This window comes from Podarcis melisellensis, assembly GCF_964234715.1.
Source record: "Podarcis melisellensis genome assembly, chromosome: 12".
In the NCBI taxonomy this organism is placed as follows: Eukaryota; Metazoa; Chordata; class Lepidosauria; order Squamata; family Lacertidae; genus Podarcis; species Podarcis melisellensis.
Genome location: NC_138544.1, coordinates 40,182,603 through 40,203,806, shown reverse-complemented (window position 1 = coordinate 40,203,806; position 21,204 = coordinate 40,182,603). Strand labels below are relative to the sequence as shown.

The 21,204-nt window shown below is 40.0% G+C and overlaps 1 protein-coding gene and 1 long non-coding RNA gene across 2 annotated transcripts in view; one reads left to right on the top strand and one right to left on the bottom strand.

Annotated features, from left to right (window-relative positions):
* Positions 1-2,184, top strand: part of LOC309353475 — an 85,507-nt gene extending 83,323 nt beyond the window's left edge. The window contains exon 2 of the long non-coding RNA XR_014161890.1: positions 1,996-2,184. This is a non-coding gene — a long non-coding RNA (uncharacterized lncRNA). The remainder of the gene's footprint in view (positions 1-1,995) is intronic.
* A 1,030-nt stretch (positions 2,185-3,214) lies between these two features.
* Positions 3,215-16,334, bottom strand: LOC309381041 (phthioceranic/hydroxyphthioceranic acid synthase-like). The gene is made up of 7 exons (XM_081931399.1): positions 16,275-16,334; positions 15,273-15,346; positions 14,383-14,536; positions 12,000-12,160; positions 10,275-10,478; positions 9,072-9,253; positions 3,215-8,824 (listed from the first exon to the last, which is right to left on the bottom strand). Exons 2-7 carry the CDS (start codon positions 15,325-15,327, stop codon positions 3,296-3,298), a joined length of 6,285 nt encoding a protein of 2,094 aa, XP_081787525.1. The 5' UTR covers positions 15,328-15,346; positions 16,275-16,334; the 3' UTR covers positions 3,215-3,295.
* Between the last annotated feature and the right edge of the window lie 4,870 nt (positions 16,335-21,204).

The window sequence follows — 21,204 nt, the reverse complement described above, 5'->3', positions numbered from 1 at the left end:
GGCGGAATCCTTTAGTCTATCTTCCCTAAATGGGGGTGGGCGTGTAGTGGTGACCCACGGCCCCCCTCTCTTTGCAGCGGCAATCCCAGGGTTCCCCGTTAAAGGGGTTGTTTTGAGGGGGGGCTTTGGCTGTACGCCTAGATGTCGTCATTGGGGCGGGTTCTCTCTGCTTGAACATATGTTCTCCAGAGCCAGTCTATCCCCCCACACACACACACTCTGGATAACCCTGATGTTCCCCAGATCCCCGGTGGGGGACTGGGAGGGATAAATGCCCAATGCCTGAGCCAAGGTCTACACTCATCTGAAACATAATAAAGTTGTGTCCAATTTTAATCCCATAGCACGTTGTCTTGAGTCGTGATTCCACACAGGGGCCGCCCAGGGATTGGGGGACTCCGCCTGTCCATGCAAATCTAAGTGTCAGGTTTGTATACAGGTATTTTCTGTTGGCCACAGTGCATCCCCCCTTTCGTTGTTTCTGTGGTTGTATTCACCATTATTAATATGCATTTACTAGCTTTGTAGAAAAGTACTTTTCTGAGAACTTGGGACTTTTTGGTTGCCTAAGTACCATAAACCTATCAGTTTACAAATAGTACTGACAATTTAAAGTAATTCTTTACTCAGGGTGTCAGAAAATTAAGAAGTTAATTAGAGCAATATGCGATGAGATATGGGTTTATAGCAAAAAAGGAGATAAACTACTTATATCCCCCACTCCACTCTTACAAATCTTCATACTACCACAAAAATTATGCAGCTGCACAGATCTCTCTGGTAACGTCAAGAACAGAGTACATAGGCACTGCACATCCTCTGTTGTTTTTATTCAGTGTCTGGGGTGTTTTTATTCAGCATTTAGGGGTGAATTTCTGTGCACATAAGTTAACTAATAAGGCCAATGTTCACTAACATACCTCTCCTATGATGCTCAGTGGAACAAAAAATGTCAGTCCTATCCATAGCTGTCAACCTTCCCTTTTTTTTGCGGGAAATTCCCTTATTCCAGCGCTGTTTCCCGCTGCTATCCCGGATTGTTAGATATCCCGTAGACTGTCCCAGGGACAGGTGAGGCTGCTGATCCCTTATTTTCGAGGTTGCTGCTCCAAACCTGTATCTTCGCATCCAGTGAATTCTTCTTTTATGTACCTATTTTTTCCATGCCACCAATGATTTCCTCAGCCTTGCAGTCTATTTCTCCCTTTCTTTTGCTGATAATTTTCATTTCTCCACCCCTTCCTTTTGTTTACTAAAAGTTGGAGGAGGGGGAATTACAATTGCAGTGGGGGGGGGTAGTTTAGAATAAGCCCTGCTGCACTCTGTCCTCAGTAAGTAGGCCTTATTCCACCCACATTTGGGGTATCAATGACACAATGTGACTTCTTCCATTTCTGGGCTGCCTTTTTCCATTATAAAGGAGGACTCAGGGCATGTTACAAACTTGATAAGCCATTATCAAATCCACTGTAATGGAACGGACATACTCACTGTTAAGAGGCTTCAGTGTATGAGCTACCCTCAGGAATGAGTACCCTGACTGAGATGCAGAAGGAATCCCCACTAGGGCCATGGTCAGCTCCCAAGTCCTACAGCAAGGATGGGGAGCTAGTTCCCACCCTGGCATTGCTGAGCTTCAACTCCCATCAGCCCTGACCATTGACCCTGCTGGCTGGAGCAGATAAGAATTGGAGTCCAGCAATAGCGGAAGAGCTGCAGGTTTCCCATCCCTGATCGGCACTAAACATAAATTTATTCCTTGTACACTCACATGTATAAGAATCTATATGTATCAGCTGGAAAAAAATATATTTTGTAATGCAAGAATTCTTACTAAAGTAATATTAAATATACCTACAAAGAATCTTTAAAACATGCTGAGAGTCTTGTCCCCCTTCAACAAAAATCTGAAATAACACCCCCCTTTTTGTATTAAGAATAAACTTTCCATTTAATCACATAAAAGTACACCTTTATTAACTGATTGAAAACAAGTACATCTTTATTAACTGATTAAAAACAATGTAATTTATTTGAACACAAAGAGTAATAATGGTTATTTTTGATGCAAAGTAGTAATAAAGCAAAAAGACTTCGCTGTATAGCATAAAATTATAAAATATGCAAGTACAAAGTAGTAATGAAGGTAAAAATATCTTCCATATTAAAAATCGGGGGGGGGGGGAGAATATGTACTTCATAATTTTAAACATGATATGCAAAGTTAACTAATATGGTACTTAACTAACCTCCAAAGTCTGCAAAATATAAAGTGTAATGTTAATTATACTGCATACAGACCTGGGAATGAAGGCAGCCAATGGCAGTGAGGACTGAACTCCAAATACAGCCCTTTGCTCAGTTCACTTTTTAAAAGACCCAGGAGAGGCAGAAGCAAAGCACTATGTCGTGTCTCCCTTGGAAACTGAGAGATCACAGTGAAAAATGCTATGTATTGTAATGGTTGTTTGAATTTCCTTGATCAGTTTTCAAAAGGGAGAAGATAAACATACAAAACATACTGTAGTGGAGCAAATGACTTGTAGATTAAAAAAAAATCAGAAACACATTTTACATTCATTTTAAAATCCTGTGTTTAATGTTCAAACTCAAGCTCAGCCTCTGCACCCTTTCATAAAGGGCAAGTGATCCCCGTAAACCACTTTACTTGTCTTAAGTATGCTAAAACATTAGGAAGAGCTAACCAACAATGCCCCAAAATGGTTCAGAGTAAGCTGTTTCAGGACTCTCTGGGCTTATCAACCTATCCTCTGCTCTTTCCATGCTGTACTTTTAAAGCTCCATGTCCCAGCACCCCTTTATTTTTTTGCTGTGGAGCTTTCCCCATGAAAACCTGCATTTTAGCACTCAATCAGAGCAAACTTCAACCCACTAAAAGCCTGAATTGACATTTGCACCGACTGAGAGCTAAAGAGTGGATTTTTTGCAGGGAAAGCTCCGGGGCAAAAACCACACATGCTTGGAGACAGAGCTTTAAAGCACGAACCTGTGTCTGGAAAGAGTGGGGCACAAGGTAAGTATGGATAAGTCCTCACATGAAAAGCTTAACTGTCAGCAGATATAAATGATTACCGGTGTCTGTGGTGAAATAGCAGTTGGCACTAACTAAGACTATAATTACATCTATTTAGTTAATCCAAATTATGGTTCTTGTTGAGGGTCACTATTAATAGAAAAATTAGATTTTTTTAAAAATGATGCAAATAAAATCAACACTGAAGCTAGGAAAAGATATTTCAGGTTTCTACTTCACAGTTCATTTTTCCCTCAGGCATCACTTGGGTTCCCCAGGTTCCTTAGAACATTCTTCTAAAAGCAGTGCTAAACTAAGCACTGTGCTATGAGGATCAAGAATTTTCACAAGTGGTATATCAACCTTATGTTCTATATAAATGAGATTGCGCAGAGTCATGGCCAACATGGAATCTATGCCAAGGGACAAGAGGGGTGTATTCATTGCAATGTCACTTGGATCTGTACTAGTGAGCTGACTCACCAATGATATGCTATAGTCTTCAGATTTTAGTGCAGCCAAATCCTTGGACATGGCTTGTTCAAAAAGCTCAGCCTGACTGCCAAAATGTTCTATCATAATTGTATGCAGGCGACTTCTGATTGCTGGAACTTGACGATAGTAAGTGTTGAGCATTGTTTTGAAGTTCAGCTTCACGGCAGCTTGCTGAGGGTGGTTCAGAGTTAAGCTTGTTTTAAGATTCTCATGGATCTCATCCACTTGCAGAATTGATATACCCTTTGATTCCACCAATTTTTGAAGTTGATTTTTACCGTCCAGTAGTCCCAGATTCAAGGCACCCCAGTTGATCGATTGTCCTGACAGTCCACAGTTTCTTCTGAATTGGCAGAAAAGGTCCAGGAAAGAATTGGCGGCAGCATAGTTTGCTTGCAATGAACTTCCAATGAAGGAAGCAACAGATGAATAACATACAAAATAATCAAGAGCCTGTCCCTGAGTGGCGTGGTGCAGATTGATGGCACCAGCAACCTTCGGGCTTAAAACTTTCTCAAAGCTAGAAAGCGTCATATTTTCAATGCGCCCATCATGCAAAACCACAGCACCGTGGAAAACACCTTTGATTGGACACTTTGGAAAGATTTTGCTGATTGAACTGATTGCTTTCTCAACCTCAGGCCAAAAAGTCACATTGCACTGCAGACTGATGATATTGCACCACTTGTTCTGAATCTGCAAATCACTTATTTCCTTCTGCTTTTCAATGCTGGGCTTTCTCCTTGAAAGGATCGCGATGCATCCTCCTCCATTTTGAGCAATAAATCTAACAGTTTCATAGCCAAGCCCGGTGAGTCCTCCTATGACTATGTAAACAGCATTCTGCTTAAACATCTTCCGCTTTGCTTCATGCACTGGTATGTCAGAAATACACCTGTTCTGCCCATTGCTTTTCAGTACAGCAAATGAGACAGCCTTACAGGTAAAGTAGGATGTTATCGTGTCTATGCTCTCACTGTTTTCTGTCTGCTGAAAAACGGAACAAGGCAAGTCCTTGAATTGCCTGCGTTGCATTGATTTCAACCACTCACTGAAAGGCTTGTGGGAATGTTTCAGCGATGATTTCTGAAAAATGGTTGATAGACTGAGAATATGAATTTGAAAGTTTTCATGACCGCTTCCAATTAGAGATCGCAAGTGTTCAGAATGGTGGTTGCCATCGATTACCACAACATCCTGAAGATGTGAAAGACGGGCCAAGACGTCTTTCGGTAATCTTTCTAGGAAGGGCAGAAAGACAAGGGCATTGCATTGAGCTACTCTTTTTTCCAGGCTGCTGTCAAGTGCTGTACATAAGGTGTTCCAGCCCAGTTCCTGAGCTGACAAAGCAAGCACTTTACACAAAACCGACTGTGGTTCATCAGAAATAATGCCTAAAAATCTATTCCGTTTCATCTTTGGTAACATCTGGTGCAAAATTTCCCATCCTATCCTGAAGAAGGAGACACAGGGTACAGTTTGAAAACATGGAAATTTCTGGGTTTTGAAACACACTGCTTCTGGAATCCTGATTCTTGAAGATGCAGCCACTGGGTAGCATGAAACAATATGATCTCCCACTTTGATCTTTTTTACATCACTGCCTGTTGCAACCACCGTTCCACTGTAGTCCAGAGCCAAGAACCTGTATTTATCAATGGTCTGTGAATTCCAGTATAATGTGTTTCCAAAGTTACAGCTGGAAACACTAACAGGATAATAGTCTTCAGAATGGATACTTATTTTCTCAACTTGCACTTCAACATTGTGATTATCAGGAGAAATCTCAATGTGGTCAGCTGGCTCAGCAAATAGATTTCTTACTTCATGAGGCTCAGAAGTGTAAAAAGTTGACAGCTCAGATTCTTGAAGAGACTGAGAAGGATCATTATAGGACCTGTCATCAACCTGTGTACATCTAATTTCAGAAGTGTAAATTCTCCCCTGATTAATCCAGACTTCAGCATATTTATCTGCTTCATATTCTACTAAAACATCTGCTAAAACTGCTATGTCCATTGTACTTGTTGAACCCATATCAATAATCTGAAATGTGATTTCAGGAACTTCAAGAATGCAGGATCTTACCATCCCATACAAAGCCAAGCCAGGGTTAATGTGGTCTACAGTCCTGCCTGTTGCTCTATATGTAATTATCTTGATGGAACCATGACTGTTCTTCTCTCTCAATGCAACGACAAGTTGCCGGAAAGCTTCACAACATTTGGATAAGCTTGCAACAACACTCTCAGGATTTTCTCCATTTGATCTTTGAATTCCCCACATAAACAAAACATCACTGTAGTCATGCACCTCTAGCCTAATTTTGTCCTGAGCAGCTGAATTTGCGCTTCCTGACACCAGTAATCGCTCCCAGTCTTCATACATCAAAAACCTAGAATCTTTATGTAAATATTTTTTGAGCTGTTGAGAAACTCCAATTTTGTCAGCAAACACTGCAGCTCTGGGTGCATCTCCTGAGGTTTGGATAATCCGGGAAGGGGTTACCTCTTTCCACTGATTTTCAAAAAGGAAAGCATCATGACTATTGGACGTTCTCTTCAGAAGAGTGATCCCAACACGTTTAATCTCAACCAAAAGAGAGCCTTGTTTATCTGTGAAGCATCCACAAAATTCTAAGTAGTTCTCAGTAGACTTACTTGTTTTCAGATACATCATCATTTCCTCTTCCAAAGGTCGGACAATTACAAGGCTACCTATGTTGGAAGGAAACCCTGTACAGTTGTTCCTGATTTTTGTGGTCATCACACCAATCATTTGCAGAAAGCAATCTAATATCACTGGATGAATAAAATGCTTGTGCAGTTCTTCCCTGGTTTGCTTGTTCACCTTAATGGTGGTTATGGCTTCCTTCAGCTCTTCAAAATAAAAAACATCACTTAGCTGCTTGAATACCGAACCATACTGAAATCCAAAACGAGATAATGCTTCGTATATTTCATCCTTTCTGACAATTGATTTACAACGCTGAAAAACATGTCTATATGAAATGTTATTTTCTTCAAGAAAGGTTTCTTGGTTCCATGTGATCCGTCCAGATGCATATACCGCACCAGATGAGGACAGTATTTTGAAATCTTTTGTTTCCTCTTGTGATACCACTTTTAGCTTCAAATCATGAGAATTTTCACTTAAAACACAAGGCGATTCAAACTTCATGCTCATCTGACACAAACTTAAGGGCTCCTTTCTTCCTGAGCTAGCCATCACAGCTGACAAAGCAAGTTCAACAAAAAAGGCACCAGGAACCAGAGCAACACCATTGAGCTTGTGCTCGTACAAATAGGGAGTCACTGTCTGAGATATGGAATGCTTGAATTCTGAACTGCCGTTGCTGACATTATGAATTGACAGGTGGTTTGTGTTCAGCCTGGTTTGAGTTGGCTGCTGGAGCCTGTTTAAAAATGACATGAGCTTCTTATGATCAAATTGATACCTGGGGTAGGCTGCAGGTACACCCTGATATCCTGCATAGATGTGCTCCCAATCTGGATTGACTCCCAATTCAAAAAGGCCTTTAACAAGTGTGAGAAGTGTCATATATTCTTTGTCAAGGTGCAAGGAAGGAAAAACTTTAGCTTGTGTCCCTAATGCTTCAATTATATATCTTTTCAGTGCACGCTGGGGACCAATTTCCACAAATACAGGATCATCTCTGCTTTTTGCTGCAGTTGTTATAGCCTCTGCAAAAAAAACAGGATCCCGAACCTGTCTGGCCCAGTAGGTTCCTGTAACAAAATCACCATCTAAAACAGCCTTCCCTGTTGCTGTCGAGATTAGGTCAATCTCTGGCTTCCCTTTCTTTAATTCTGATAGATTGTCTGCTATCTCAGTTAGTACTGGATCCATCATTTGGCTGTGATATGCAGCTGGCACATTTAAAACATAAAGAAATACGTTTCTTTTACTGAAGTGCTCAGCCAGATCTTTCTGAATGGCATGGATAGACGTTTCATCTCCTGATAAGGTGCAAGACAAAGGACTGTTAAATGCTGCAACGCAGACTTTCCCTGAATATGCTCCAAGGGCTGCTGACACCTCTGCAACGGGAATGTTGCCAACCACCAGCATTCTGCCTCCAGTGACTTTAGCCTGTAGTCTGCTCCTGTGGTAGATGACTTTGACAGCATCTTCCAGGGAAATCAAGCCAGCACAATGGGCAGCAGCTACTTCGCCAACTGAATGGCCAACAGCAGCAATTGGCTTAATGCCCCAGTGTTGCAGGAGTGTAACCAAGGCCACCTGCAGTGTAAAGAGTAAGGGCTGGGCAACTTCAGGCCTGGAGAAATCTTTGTATTCATTTTCTTTTGATTTTAGGATTCCTGTGGGAAGGTGTTCTAGAAACAGCCTTTCTATTTCTTTGCATTTGTCTCTAAACACTGGCTCAGTCCTTAGCAATATCTCAGGTATCCCTTTCAGATCCAGACCGTTACCAGAGAAGACAAAAATTAATTGTGGCGGTTTCTTCAGCGGAGCTGTTTCCAGTTCAACTGCAGGGGAAAGCTGTTGTTCTAGTTTCTGTAGTGAAGATGCCACAAATGCTTTTCTGTACTTGTAGTTTATATGGCTTCTTCTACAAGCAGATGTATAGGCCAGATTTGGGAGTGTCACTGAGTCACTTGTATTAAGGTACCTAGCTGTGTCTTCTATCGCCCGTTTGAGAGAATTTCCTGAAGCTGCCGAAATGACAAATAATTCGACAGGCCTTCGGACTGGAGAAATAACCTGGATTTGTTTAAACTGTCTGACAACCACATGGGCATTGGTGCCCCCAAATCCAAAACAGTTGATCCCAGCAACTCTGCCATATTCACCAGGCTCCTCCCACTTCTCCACTGTTGTTGGGATGGAGAGATTCAGTTTCCCTGTATTTATGCTGCTGGTGCTCTCTGAAAAGTGCAAGGATGGGACTACCTTCCCATGGTGCATCATGAGAAGAACTTTGATTAAGCCTGCTGCCCCAGCAGCTGACTCTGTGTGCCCAATGTTCCCTTTAACGGAGCCAATCTTGAGAGGGGGCAGATTAGGAGACCTCTTTTGACCAATGACATTACCTAAGCTCTCTGCCTCAACAGGATCTCCTGCAGGTGTCCCTGTGCCATGTGCTTCAATATATTGCACAACAGATGGATCAACACGCTCTGGGTAGATGCTGAGCAGCAACTTCTCCTGTTCCTCTTGAGATGGTCTGGTGATTGGTGTGACGGATCTTCCATTCTGGTTGACTGCACTCACGCTGATGACACCCCATATTTTGCTGAAGTCTTCCTGCGCCTATTTTAAAGAAGATGAAAAGAGGTAAAGCTTCTTAAAGTTGTGAAACATAGGGATGGCAAACACAGCCAGTGCAATATAACTCAGTTGAACATTTTATGATATGCTCTCTCTCTTATAACAAAGATTATGAGACATGGTGAGCATTCTACCAGCTATGACTATTTTATAAATAGAATTAGACATAATTCCTAGGTTTAATGAATTAAGAGTCAGGAGTTTGTGAATCCCGTGTCTATACTCATACCTTCTTTAACGATTTCAGCAAAATAACTCCACAACCTTCTCCCCTTCCATAGCCATCGGCCTTTATAGAAAAGGGTTTGCTGACTCCTTCAGGGGATAGCATCTTTGCTTTACTAAGAGCTATGAAGACCTGTGGTTCCATTATGCAGCTCACTCCTCCACAAAGAGCAGCTTCACAGTCTCCTGTAGGGTAAAATAATGAATGCATTTCTGTTCAGCATAAGGCTCAGTATTTAGTCTTCTGAAAAGATTACAACGGTATACAAACACACACATTTGCCTGCCCCTCCAAGCTTAAGGGCATTCTGTTAAAGGAATCCAGGGGTGTGGATCTTGTCTGAAGCCTGGGGCAGGGCTAGGGCCATGGCAAGACCCTGTCAGGAACCCTGGGTTAGCTCAAGTTGGTTTGCATGGACGGGGCTCCCCCTATCCGTGGTTGACCCTTACCGGACTCCCTGCATGACGGGCAGGAGTCAGATGTAGTCGGGTCAATCCAATGCCTAAGCCAATAAAGCTCACATTCTGTAACCAATAACGCTGTGGCCTAAATTTGCCCAGTAACATTTAACCTAATACCTGTGCCCTTGTGTCTTATTCATCAATGAAGGGGTGGTTTCGGGGACTCAACACGCAACAGTAAGTCTCTCATTGTTTGTGAGGGGAAATCTGTTGTTCTCTTTAAGATGTTCTAGTGTGAGTAAAGCAAATGTCTACGTCTTGTCACTAAATTAATATAAAATTATTTTCCTAACTTACGGTTAGCCACATCATTCCTATAAGCTCTTTTCTCTCTCACTTCCACTCAGTGCTTGCCTACTGGAGTTTATGGTCTGTGAGGCAACATACCTAAATTACAAATGCACCCTGTGTGACATGACATAATATAACTGGTCCACAATATGCATAGTGTAAGGAAGACCAAGATAAATCCCAGAATTATACTTCGAAATATGTCAGTCTTATTTGTGAGTGCCTGTGGCCCTCAGAAGGCTGGGGGTTTGGGGGGGAGCTTTCACAACATACAAACTTCAGACCTTTCCAGAAACATATTCCAATATTTTACTGTGCCTTGAAACTGAGGCTGCTAAATAGGGAATAAAATATGGGAGACAATATTGCGCGGAGTGGGGACTTGTTTGCCACTTTGAGGTCCTTAGAGGAAAGGAAGAATATGAACGAATGAAAAACTATTAGATCTCATTACCTTGTTTAATTGCATGCAAAGCAAAGTGCAAAGCATAAGCAAATGAGGAGCAAGCCGTGTCGATGGCAACTGATGGCCCAGTCAGATTAAATGTATATGAAATCCGGTTAGCAGCTATGCTCATTGCTGTCCCAGTGCCATCGTAGTGGCTTGCTTCAGTGGGGTTTCTGCTACTCATTAGCCTGTAGTCTTGATTCATCATACCTGTGAATACCAAAGATGTACCGTGTTACCAGCATAGTATATTGAGAGTACAGTATTCATTCTGAACAACTTGATTGCATTTATTGCTCTAGATCTGCCACACACAACATGCTTCAATCTACACAACAAGATTAGGCTTTTCAATGAGTCATCTTCGTAAGGGAATGCTATGCAGCTATTCAGGTTTGTGAGTACTGATCAGCTAAGTGGATAGACTCTGAGTTGTGAGACTAGGGTTAAAAAAAATAAATCCACCATAAATTGCATTTCCTAGCTCTCTGCTAATCTCTCCGCAGGTCTCCAGTATATAAAATGTGAATGCAGTTCACCTACCTAACAGGGTTGCTGTACAAATGATCATGTTTTACAAGAATGTTTTACATACATCACTAATAATATGAAAATCATATTATTCCTCAAATTTGAACTGAATATTGGAAATGCTGCATAAATGTTGCTTTATAGCATAGTATTATTTATGTGTTTTATTTACTATAAAATCCATATTTACATGTTCTATTCAAAGCAGCTGATAGTCACAGAAGTTCTTTTAATGATCATAAAGTCCAACAGCTCTCTTAATACACTAGACTTTATTTTTTAAAACTGCAAATCATGCAACTGATTAATCACCATCAACAGCGTTGTTCATGTAACCAATAGATACATGTTTGTTTCTTGAGTTACATCAGTTTAAACTTTCTTTGGCTTGTAATGCTCTTAAGCACAGTTATATTTACTGTCTAGAAAACTTCACATTTTCTTCAAAAATATTGTGTAGTCAGCAGTAGATACTCTCAATTGTCTTTAACAGTGGGCTGAATTACATTAGCATGTGTTACCTGTTGACATCAATTAAAGTTCATTTGTTCAATAAATATAGGTACTTTGAACCCATTTTTTAAATGTTCTGATGTATATTTGGGTGCTACTTCATCCTTATCAATCACTTTTTTTGGGTTTTTAAGTGATCTGCAAATGAACCTTAAGTGTTCATAAGACTTCATTAACATACCACCACAATCGGAAAATTCTATTCATAACTGAGTAGGATCTAAGCTAATGGGATTTACTCCCAAGTAAGTACATGGATGTGGGTGGTGCTGTGGTCTAAACCACTGAGCCTAGGGTTGGGGTTCGAATCCCCGCAACAGGGTAAGCTCCCATTGCTCAGTCCCAGCTCCTGCCAACCTAGCAGTTTGAAAGCACGTCAAAGTGCAAGTAGATAAATAGGTACTGCTCTAGCAGGAAGCTAAATGGCATTTCCATGCGCTGCTCTGGTTTCACCAGAAGCGGCTTAGTCATGCTAGCCACCTGGCCCAGAAAAACTGTCTGCAGACATGAGCGCTGCAACCCCAGAGTCGTTCGCGACTGGACTTAACTGTCATGGGTCATTTACCTTTACCTTTTTAAGTGTGTATAGGATTGCAACCTAAGAGAGTTCTGTAGACCAGCCGTATATGTTCCAGTCTATGCTCCTAAATTAATGCAACTGTTTTAAGCTTCAAATTATCATCTCACCAACAAAAACCCCTGTTTTTGAACCACTTATGTTTTCTCTAGGGACTCCTGCATCTTCCAGTGCTCTATATGTGCATTCCAGGAGTAATTTCTGCTGGGGATCCATACGCTCAGCTTCCACATCATTAATTCCAAAAAGCCTGTTGTCAAATGCATTAAACCTACAAAACAGAAGTCAGATAATAACATTGTAAGTAGGAGAAAATAATATGCAACCAACTCATAGCACATTCATTAATAAGACAATCAAATATTTTGACTTCTAGAAAATTATTACCATTAATCATTTTAAAATAAAAGGCTTTAATAATTTGGTCATTTGTTCTTGGGGAAGGTAGAATGAAAATAGAAGAAAATTTAGAGCCACTACTTAATAGTGGCTTAGGATACTGGACATAAATATTTGTAGAATTGGATCCAAAGTACCATGAGTAGAGGGAGAAAATGTAGGGGTGCTGTTCTGAACCTTTATACTAGCAAAAGGCTATATTAAACACATGGTAAATAAAGATACAAGCTTTAGAATACAGTGGTACCTCTGGTTACGTACTTAATTCGTTCCAGATGTCTGTTCTTAACCTGAAACTGTTCTTATCCTGAAGCACTACTTTAGCGAATGGGACCTCCTGCTGTTGCCAGGCCATTGCCAAGCAAAGAAAGTCTTGTGAAAGAGCTCTTGCAAATGAAAGGACTTATTTAGAGTTAGGACTACTCTCTTTTGTTGAATCAGAAACAGGCCCTCCACAAAGGGAAGAGGCTTTCTTCTAGCTTTTGGATCCTAGTCATAACGTTGCACGTGCCTGAATATTTCAGATTCCACACTAGTTTCAGCTGTTATCAAAACACTGAATAAAATGAAATTCAAATAAACAGATGGTGGGAAAGTCCACATATCCCTGGCAGCCAGCCTGGGAATTCCCCAATGGCCGACCACCTTGCTCAGGCGTTGCTCCCCAGGGATAGGAGCTTCCTGCGACTGGCTTCCAAGCCACCCACCCTGTGACTGGTTAAGCAGCCTTTAGGATCAAGGCCTATCTAGTCCAGCATCCTATTTGCAATATTGGGCAGACAGATGCTTCTGAAAAGCTTGTGAGCAGGGTAGGAAGGCAAAAGTCCTCTTCTGCTACCTCACAAACAGTATTCAAGTGTTCACTGCTTATATGCAGTTATTCTCAAAATTGGATGATAACTTATGGACGTTGTTTTATATATATAACAAGTAGATGCAGCAAAACAAGTTGATAGCCCAGTTCAAATGGACGGTTTTTTTGCCAAAAAATGAGATAAAATGGGATTTGCCATATGAGTAAGGGAAATACAATAAAAACCTCCATGAGTAAATAGGCTATATAAAAAATATTCTGGTTAAGATGTTCAAGAAACAATTGCACATCTATTAAAATACAAACTGAAACAGTTTAAATTTGTGGATTAAAAACAAAACAAAAAACCCATGGCTGTTCCATTTAGTTATCCTGAGTAATAGTCATTGATGGACAAATTTCTATGATCCAATTCTTTTTCAAAGCTACTTTTAAGCCAGTGTCCACCATCTGACGCACCCACATGCTGTAGCCACAGATTCTGAAAATAATTTACACACTGTGTAAGTAAGATTAAGAAACGATTTGCAGTAAATTCTATTTCCAAATAAACTGACTTAAATAGTTATGTAGTTCAGGCTGCAATCCTATACCCAGGTAACCTGGGAGCAAAGCCCATTGAACTATTCAGGAATTGTACCATCCATGGGACAATCATATTAAGCTAAAACAAAACTGCTTCAAGCCTATAGCACCAAAACCATTTTTGCTTCCTATGAAAAAATGATTGGTATCACACATAGAAAAGTGTCTTTGAAATGCATTATCTATTTTCTTTAACATACACCAAATGTGTACGTTTAGGCAAATTAAAGGTACCCCTGCCCGTATGGGCCAGTCTTGACAGACTCTAGGGTTGTGCGCTCATCTCACTCTAGAGGCCGGGAGCCAGCACTGTCCGCAGACACTTCCGGGTCACATGGCCAGCATGACGAAGCTGCTCCGGCGAACCGGCACCAGAGCAGCACACGGAACGCCGTTTACCTTCCCGCTGGTAAGCGGTTCCTATTTATCTACTTGCACCCGGGGGTGCTTTCGAACTGCTAGGTTGGCAGGCGCTGGGACCGAGCAACGGGAGCGCACCCCACCGCAGGGATTCGAACCGCCGACCATGCGATCGGCAAGTCCTAGGCGCTGAGGTTTTACCCACAACGCCACCCGCGTCCCTTGGGCAAATTACTTTACAATAAAAAATATTAAAAACAGTTTAGTGTTCTGCTTCTTTGGAGCTGATTCACAGTTTATTTTCCACCATCGTGTGATTAAGCGTTAACACTTACTCGTCGGTAAAAGCGGCATGTCTTGTGCTCGTCTTTCCTGGTTTGTGACTGTCTGGATCATACCAACTTTTGGTTTCAAATCTTTCTGGAGGTATTTCTACAACACAGTTTCTGCCTTCTAGTAGAACTCGCCAGAAATTATCAATTCCTTCACCTGTTGAAAATATATTATTTTAGATAGCTGGAATTTACTTCCCAATAGTTTATTTATTAAAATAGAAACTTAAATTCTATTGGTGTGATTCGTTTGACAGAAACTACAATGGAACCTTGGTTGTCGAACGTAATCCGTTCTAGAAGACTGTTCGACTTCCAAAACGTTCGACAACCAATGGGCGATTGGCAAAGTCCATTGAGAAAATGGAGAATTGCACCCCAGAAGCCGTTCGACTTTTGAGGCGCATTCGAAAACAGAAGAATTCACTTCCGGGTTTTTGGCGTTCGGCTTCCAAATGGTTTGGCTTCCGAGATGCTCAAAAACCAAAGTTCCATTGTATAAGACAATTAAAAAATTCTAAGTAACTCAACATGATAGCTCACCCAGTAGAGCATGAGACTCTTAATCTTAGGGTCATGGCTTTGAGCCCCATGTTTGGCAAAATGATTCCTGCGTTGCAGGGGGTTAAAGTAGATGACCCTCTTTGCCCCTTCCAGTTCTATGATATTATGATTCTATGTTATTTTATCATAGAACTGTCTATCAGAAGTGTGCATCCATGATTCAGCCTTACCACGTGAGCCGATACTGATTATGATCATTAAAAGGCAGCTATATGAATGCTAGTGTATCATTGCACTAGAAGTATGTTAGTTCTAATATAAAGATCTCTGGTAGCACCCACTACACATTGACTTAAACTTAATATGTAATTTAAAGGAGCAGGGCTCACCTCCAGGAAAATTGCATCCGATCCCCACAATGGCAATTTCATCCTCAGTGTCCATCAGTTTTTTTACTTTTATTCTGAAAAGTATAAAATAATTAGTTCAATGAATCCACATCTAAAATTAAAATATGTTTCCCCAACAGGGTGAGCGCTGCATTGCAGGGGTTGGACTAGATGACCCTTGGGTGCCTTCCAACTCTACAATGATATGATTCTATGATTTCTGTGTGGTCATTTGGGGATAATCCCAAGGGACCATAATGGCAATGACCAATCATTATTGGTCTCATCTTATATAGTCTTCTTGTTGTTCATCTGAATCTTGGCATTTCTCCCTTTCTTTGGCATGTTACAACACTCATTGTTTGTAACTAGTGTAGTACAGCCAGTCTTTATGCTTCTTTGCGTGTACCATTCACTTGGCCAGAACATGCACATACCATTAGCTTTTTGATCAACACAGTTCATTATTAGTTCATCAACAGCATCTATTTTGTGGTGGTGGTCTTCAACCATTTTTGGTCCATTCAAAACATATCATTCATTACATTATGAGCCATCAAACCTCGGAAATACACTTTTTAAAAAAGGTTTCCACAATTTTAGCCACTAGTGTATATAAGGCTAAGTGGAATTATTACTGTTTTTGTAGCAGCAAAACAGCAGATAGCCTCTTCTACTGCAACCTCTATGGCCACATTTTGTAAAAAAAGAACTCAAACAACATTTGGTGCAAATTGCATGCCACATCCAGCACAACCAAGCCTTCTGCAAGGTATGAGGTATGCAAAGGATAGAATAGAGGAAGCTGTGCTGCTATTAGAATACAAAGGATTTCAAAATTTTACCCAGCGTGCCCACAGCAAATTGGGTCCCAGATACTTGTAAACTGCAAACAATAAAATAAAAATGTAAAAAAAAATTGAAGGAACAGACTTATGTAAAGTAAACATGCACAACAATCAAAGTCATCAATACATACAAGAGTAGGCTATTCAGACTCACCTCCAGTTGTTTTAATGTACACAGCTTTTTGAAGTTTGCTGGTGAAATCTTCTGTGCTGTGTATACATTGAAGTTCGCTAAGAAGCTATAACCGTAGTGGGGGCAAGTCCTCATATACTAAGGTTCTGTAAGTGCTAGAACTGCTGAGACTTCCTTGCATCTTTCATTTATAAAGGTTTCGAGTTGGCTAGCTCATCATTTTTTCATGGTCACCTTTCCATTACATCATGCTTGGGAAGTTCCCACGGAGTGCAACTTTCAGATATTGCTTTCCAATTGAATACAGACTTCTGCTTCTCCAAAAAAAATTTATGCTTTGTCATCTGACCAAAATAAATTCTTTTTCCCATGTAGCATTTTTGCATTGATGAATTCTTAGCTGTAAGTCCAATGTGCTATGTACATACAGCATAATACATACTATCTTTCTCTTGCCATACAGATATCTCTGTGTGTGTGTGTGTGTGTGTGTGTGTGTACACACACATCTACACACACAATTAGAGCACTTACCTAAGATGAAGTAAATAAAGGTAAAGGGACCCCTGACCATTAGGTCCAGTCGTGGCCGACTCTGGGGTTGTGCACTCATCTCGCTTTACTGGCCGAGGGAGCTGGCGTACAGCTTCTGGGTCATGTGGCCAGCATGACTAAGCCACTTATGGCGAACCAGAGCAGCACATGGAAATGCCGTTTACCTTCCCACCAGAGCGGTACCTATTTATCTACTTGTACTATGACGTCCTTTCAAACTGCTAGGTTGGCAGGAGCTGGGACTGAACGGGAGCTCACCCCGTTGCGGGGATTTGAACCGCCGACCTTCTGATCGGCAAGTCCTGGGCTCTGTAGTTTAACCCACAGCGCCACCCGCGTCCCTTATAAGATGAAATATTTCACTCAATAAATAGGGCAAAACAGAATAAACTCAGCTTCTGGGAGTCATAGTTTATAATTGCTATGATAATACCTTCTCATGTGATTAACTGCAAAAAGATGTTACAAGTATGAGGCTAAATCATTGTGTCCATTAGGATTTACAGAGTTTAAAGTGAAAATCCAGTAAGCCTTACACCTATATAATACTAAGTGTTTGTCCTAGGACAAAACATTCAGCTGTTTTGGAGTATGTTTGGACAATATATGTAGTTAAGAGAGCTTCTATGATATTAATGTGAATCTTGCTGTTCTGCTCACTAATCTGACTTATTACTGCTCTCCTGGTTTGTTCTGCATATAGGGTTTTTTGTGGCAGTACTCAACATTATGGAGTGCCAACAACTGTTTTGTGGCTGCCTAGATGTCCTTTTGGTTCTGGCACTCACAACACTCTTATCAATATATGAGACTGTAATAACATTTTTTAAAATAAAAAAATGGATTGCCTACATATATTAACAACCAAGGGCACAAAAATAGCAGATGGATAATGGGTGTAACATATCCAAGCAGGTTTCCTACACAGCTTCTTGATCACTCACATTTGGAAGATTTTACCTTGGGGTATTTGCCTTATAAGCAGCTTTCTGCATGCAGTGCAACTATTTTCTCCTTGTGACAGGCTGTGGTCTTTCTGGTAAGAGTTGGTTGGGGTATTTGGTGGCTAAGTGGGCCTGCCTTGTGGTGAGGGAGAAGGCTTGGACTAGTCAAGTGAGATAGTCTCCTGCTCCCTGTTCTAAATCCGTTCTAGTATGATAAAATGCTGTTGTTTAAAGCCATCTTTCCCAACCTGATGCTCTTAAGATGTTTTGGGCTACAACTCCCGTAAACCCCACTGCCATGTTAGCTGGGGGTGATGGGAGTTGTAGCCCGAAAAATCTGGAAGTAACCAAACAAACCCCTGTGTTGCAAAGAGTATGTCAGCAATGTCTAGGCAAAACAATGACCATATATATACGCAATAAACAATCTTTATAGAATTCCTTCAAACCATAACAAGTACTAAATGAAATCTTTAGTCTCAAGTCTCTGATAATCTTTAAATGAAGCGAGGTACCAGACTTTGTACAATGTAAGACAAGCTGTGAAGCTTTGTGTATTCAGCAAATATGATGTCCAAAACTGAACAGTGATTCCAGAGATTGACTACTGTTTCATAGAATTCTTCGTCAGTGTGGTGGGAGGATATAGAATAGCTTCATAAACTGAAAATAAAATTTTACAGACAATGACCTGCATGCACATATCACTTTACAAAAATTATAAATTATAATACAAGCAATAATGAAAAAGAGTACATACCCCACCATATTTAGAATGAATGTATGTAAATGAAAATATCAAATGCTGTGGAACAGTGCTCATGTACCACCTGTAGTTGACTTTATATGTTGTTCAAAAAATATTGTTAGTAGCAGTGACTACATTATAACATGTAAAACACATGAGGAATAACTGGCCAGTTTATAGGGATTTAGTAGAATATTGATTGTTAGCATATATGGGAACTAGGTGTGAAGACGCAGTTCATTTATATTTATAGCATGAAAGGCATATGATTTTAGTATGTTGAGCTGGGGCAGTCTGTTGCATAATAAGGAAATTTCCGTGGCTACATTTTCCAGCTGATGGGAAGCCAAGGAATGTTTGGAAATTTTGCTCTCCTCTGTGTCCTTACTTGCTTTCTTTAGCACATGAGAGAAAGAGAATGCAGCCCCAGTTAAAATATAGATTTATGCATTTACTTAGGTGATTTCTACACCTCTTAATAAGTTTCTGGGTGGTGCTCCTGGATCACTCACATTTGTTCATCATTGTGCTGTAGCCATGATTCTTTGTAGTATTTTAGGGAAACCAGGGACATAATGTATGGATCACAAAATCTTACATTCTGAAAAGGCCTTTGATAGTGCTTCATGGGATTTCCTATTGAAAACTTTCAAAGGAATGAGACTAGGAAACAAGATAATTAATGGAATCAAAACTATATACGCCAATCAGAAAGCAAAATTAATTATAAATAATGAAATTAGGGAAAAGTTCAACATTTAAAAAGGAACAAGACAAGGATGCCCTCTGTCATCGCTTTTGTTTATTACTATACAAGAAACTTTATTAACAGCCATAAGGAATGAACCAAAAATAACAGGTATCAATTTAGGAAATGGGTATTACAAGCTTAACGCCTTCGCAGACAATGTCATAATAACCACTGAAAATCCGGCCGAGAGTATACAGGAAACCATTTTAAAAATGAATGAATTTGGGAAAGTCTTGGGGTTCAAACTAAATAAAGAGAAATCCAAATTATTAGTGGAGAATGTGAACAAAAAAGAGCAGAAAGTACTAGAATGATTAACAGGATTAAAAATAACCAAGTGAACTATTTGGGCGTTTGGATTACAAACAAAAATATAAACTTATACAAATAAATAAAAAAAGATTTGGAGACCTGGGGGAGGCTAAATTTGTCTTGGATGTCAATAATCAAAATGACAATACTTCCAAAGATGTTATTTTTATTTCAAACTATACCAATCATTAATGGGGTTAAATGTTTTAGAGACTGGCAGAAATACCTTGCAAAATTTATCTGGCAGGGGGGAAAGCCACGAATAAAATTCAAACTATTAACGAAGACTATGGATAGAGGAGGCTTTGCAGTCCTGGATTTTAAATTATATTACGAAGCGTCAAGTCTGACTTAGATCCAAGATTGGATATTGTTAAAAAAATACGGAAATATTGGACATAGAGGGCTGGGACAATGTCTATGGTTGGCATAGTTATTTAGGACATGATGAAGTTAGGAACCATAGAGGATTCCTAAATCATATAGTGAGGAAAGCCCTGTACGCTGTATGGGAAAGATATCTACCACTACTGGAACTGAAAACCCCATGGTGGCTCTCATCTATTGAAGCAACAGCAATACACACACGCACACAAACACACGAGGAATAACTGGCCAGTTTATAGGGACTTAGTAGAAGGACAAAACAACTGCCCTAAATTGAAGAAACATGAAGAGTTAAAAAAAGTTAGGAATAACCTGGCTAGAATACCACCAGCTATATGCAGTCCTAGAAAAAAATAATGAAAGGATTCAATAACAAAACCTCAAATTTAGAGAAAGAATGATTACAAAATAATAATAAAAACTTTCAAAAATGTATAGGCTACTCTTAAATTGGAATTTAAAAGACGAATAAATAAAAGATGTAATGAAAAAGTGGGCACAAGACCTAGGTCATCTGATAGAATTAGAAAAATGGGGGAAGCTATGGAAGATAAAATTAAAATTCACGGCATGTCACCAAATTAAAGAAAACTTCATGAAAATGCAGCTCATGTGGTATTTAACCCTGGTAAAACTGGCGAAAATCAACAGAAGCCACAATAACAAATGTTGGAGATGTAAATCACAAATGGCAACCTTCTTTCATGTGTGGTGGTTGTGCCCAGGAATTTAAAAATCTATGAAGAAATGGAAAAACTATTAAAATTCACATTTCCCAGAAAACCAGGAGCATTCCTTCCTGTGATTTTAACCAAGGATATCCCCCAAAAAAGAACAATATTATTTCTATACGTAGTGACGGCAGCTGGGGTACTGGTAGCCATGTACTGTACAGTACTGGAAAAGTGAACAGATCCCTACTAAAGAAGAATGGGAAGTAAAGTTAAGTGAGTACTTGGAACTTGCAAAAATGACCGAATCATTAAGGAATAAACCAATTGATGTAGTTCAAAAGGAGTGGGAATGCTTTAACACTTATCTAATGAGACAAGGTTGAACAAGCAAAATTTGGTTATGCCTAGAATAAATCCGTAAATAGAAAAAATGTTTCCTTATACCAAGATGAGGACAGATGAAGATGAAGGAAATTGACCTCTTCCTCCATGTCCGATTCCTCCAAAAACAAATTCCACAATACTTCAAAGTTTTAAAATAAGATGTGGAACCGTAGTTAGAGAAATACATAGGTAGAGA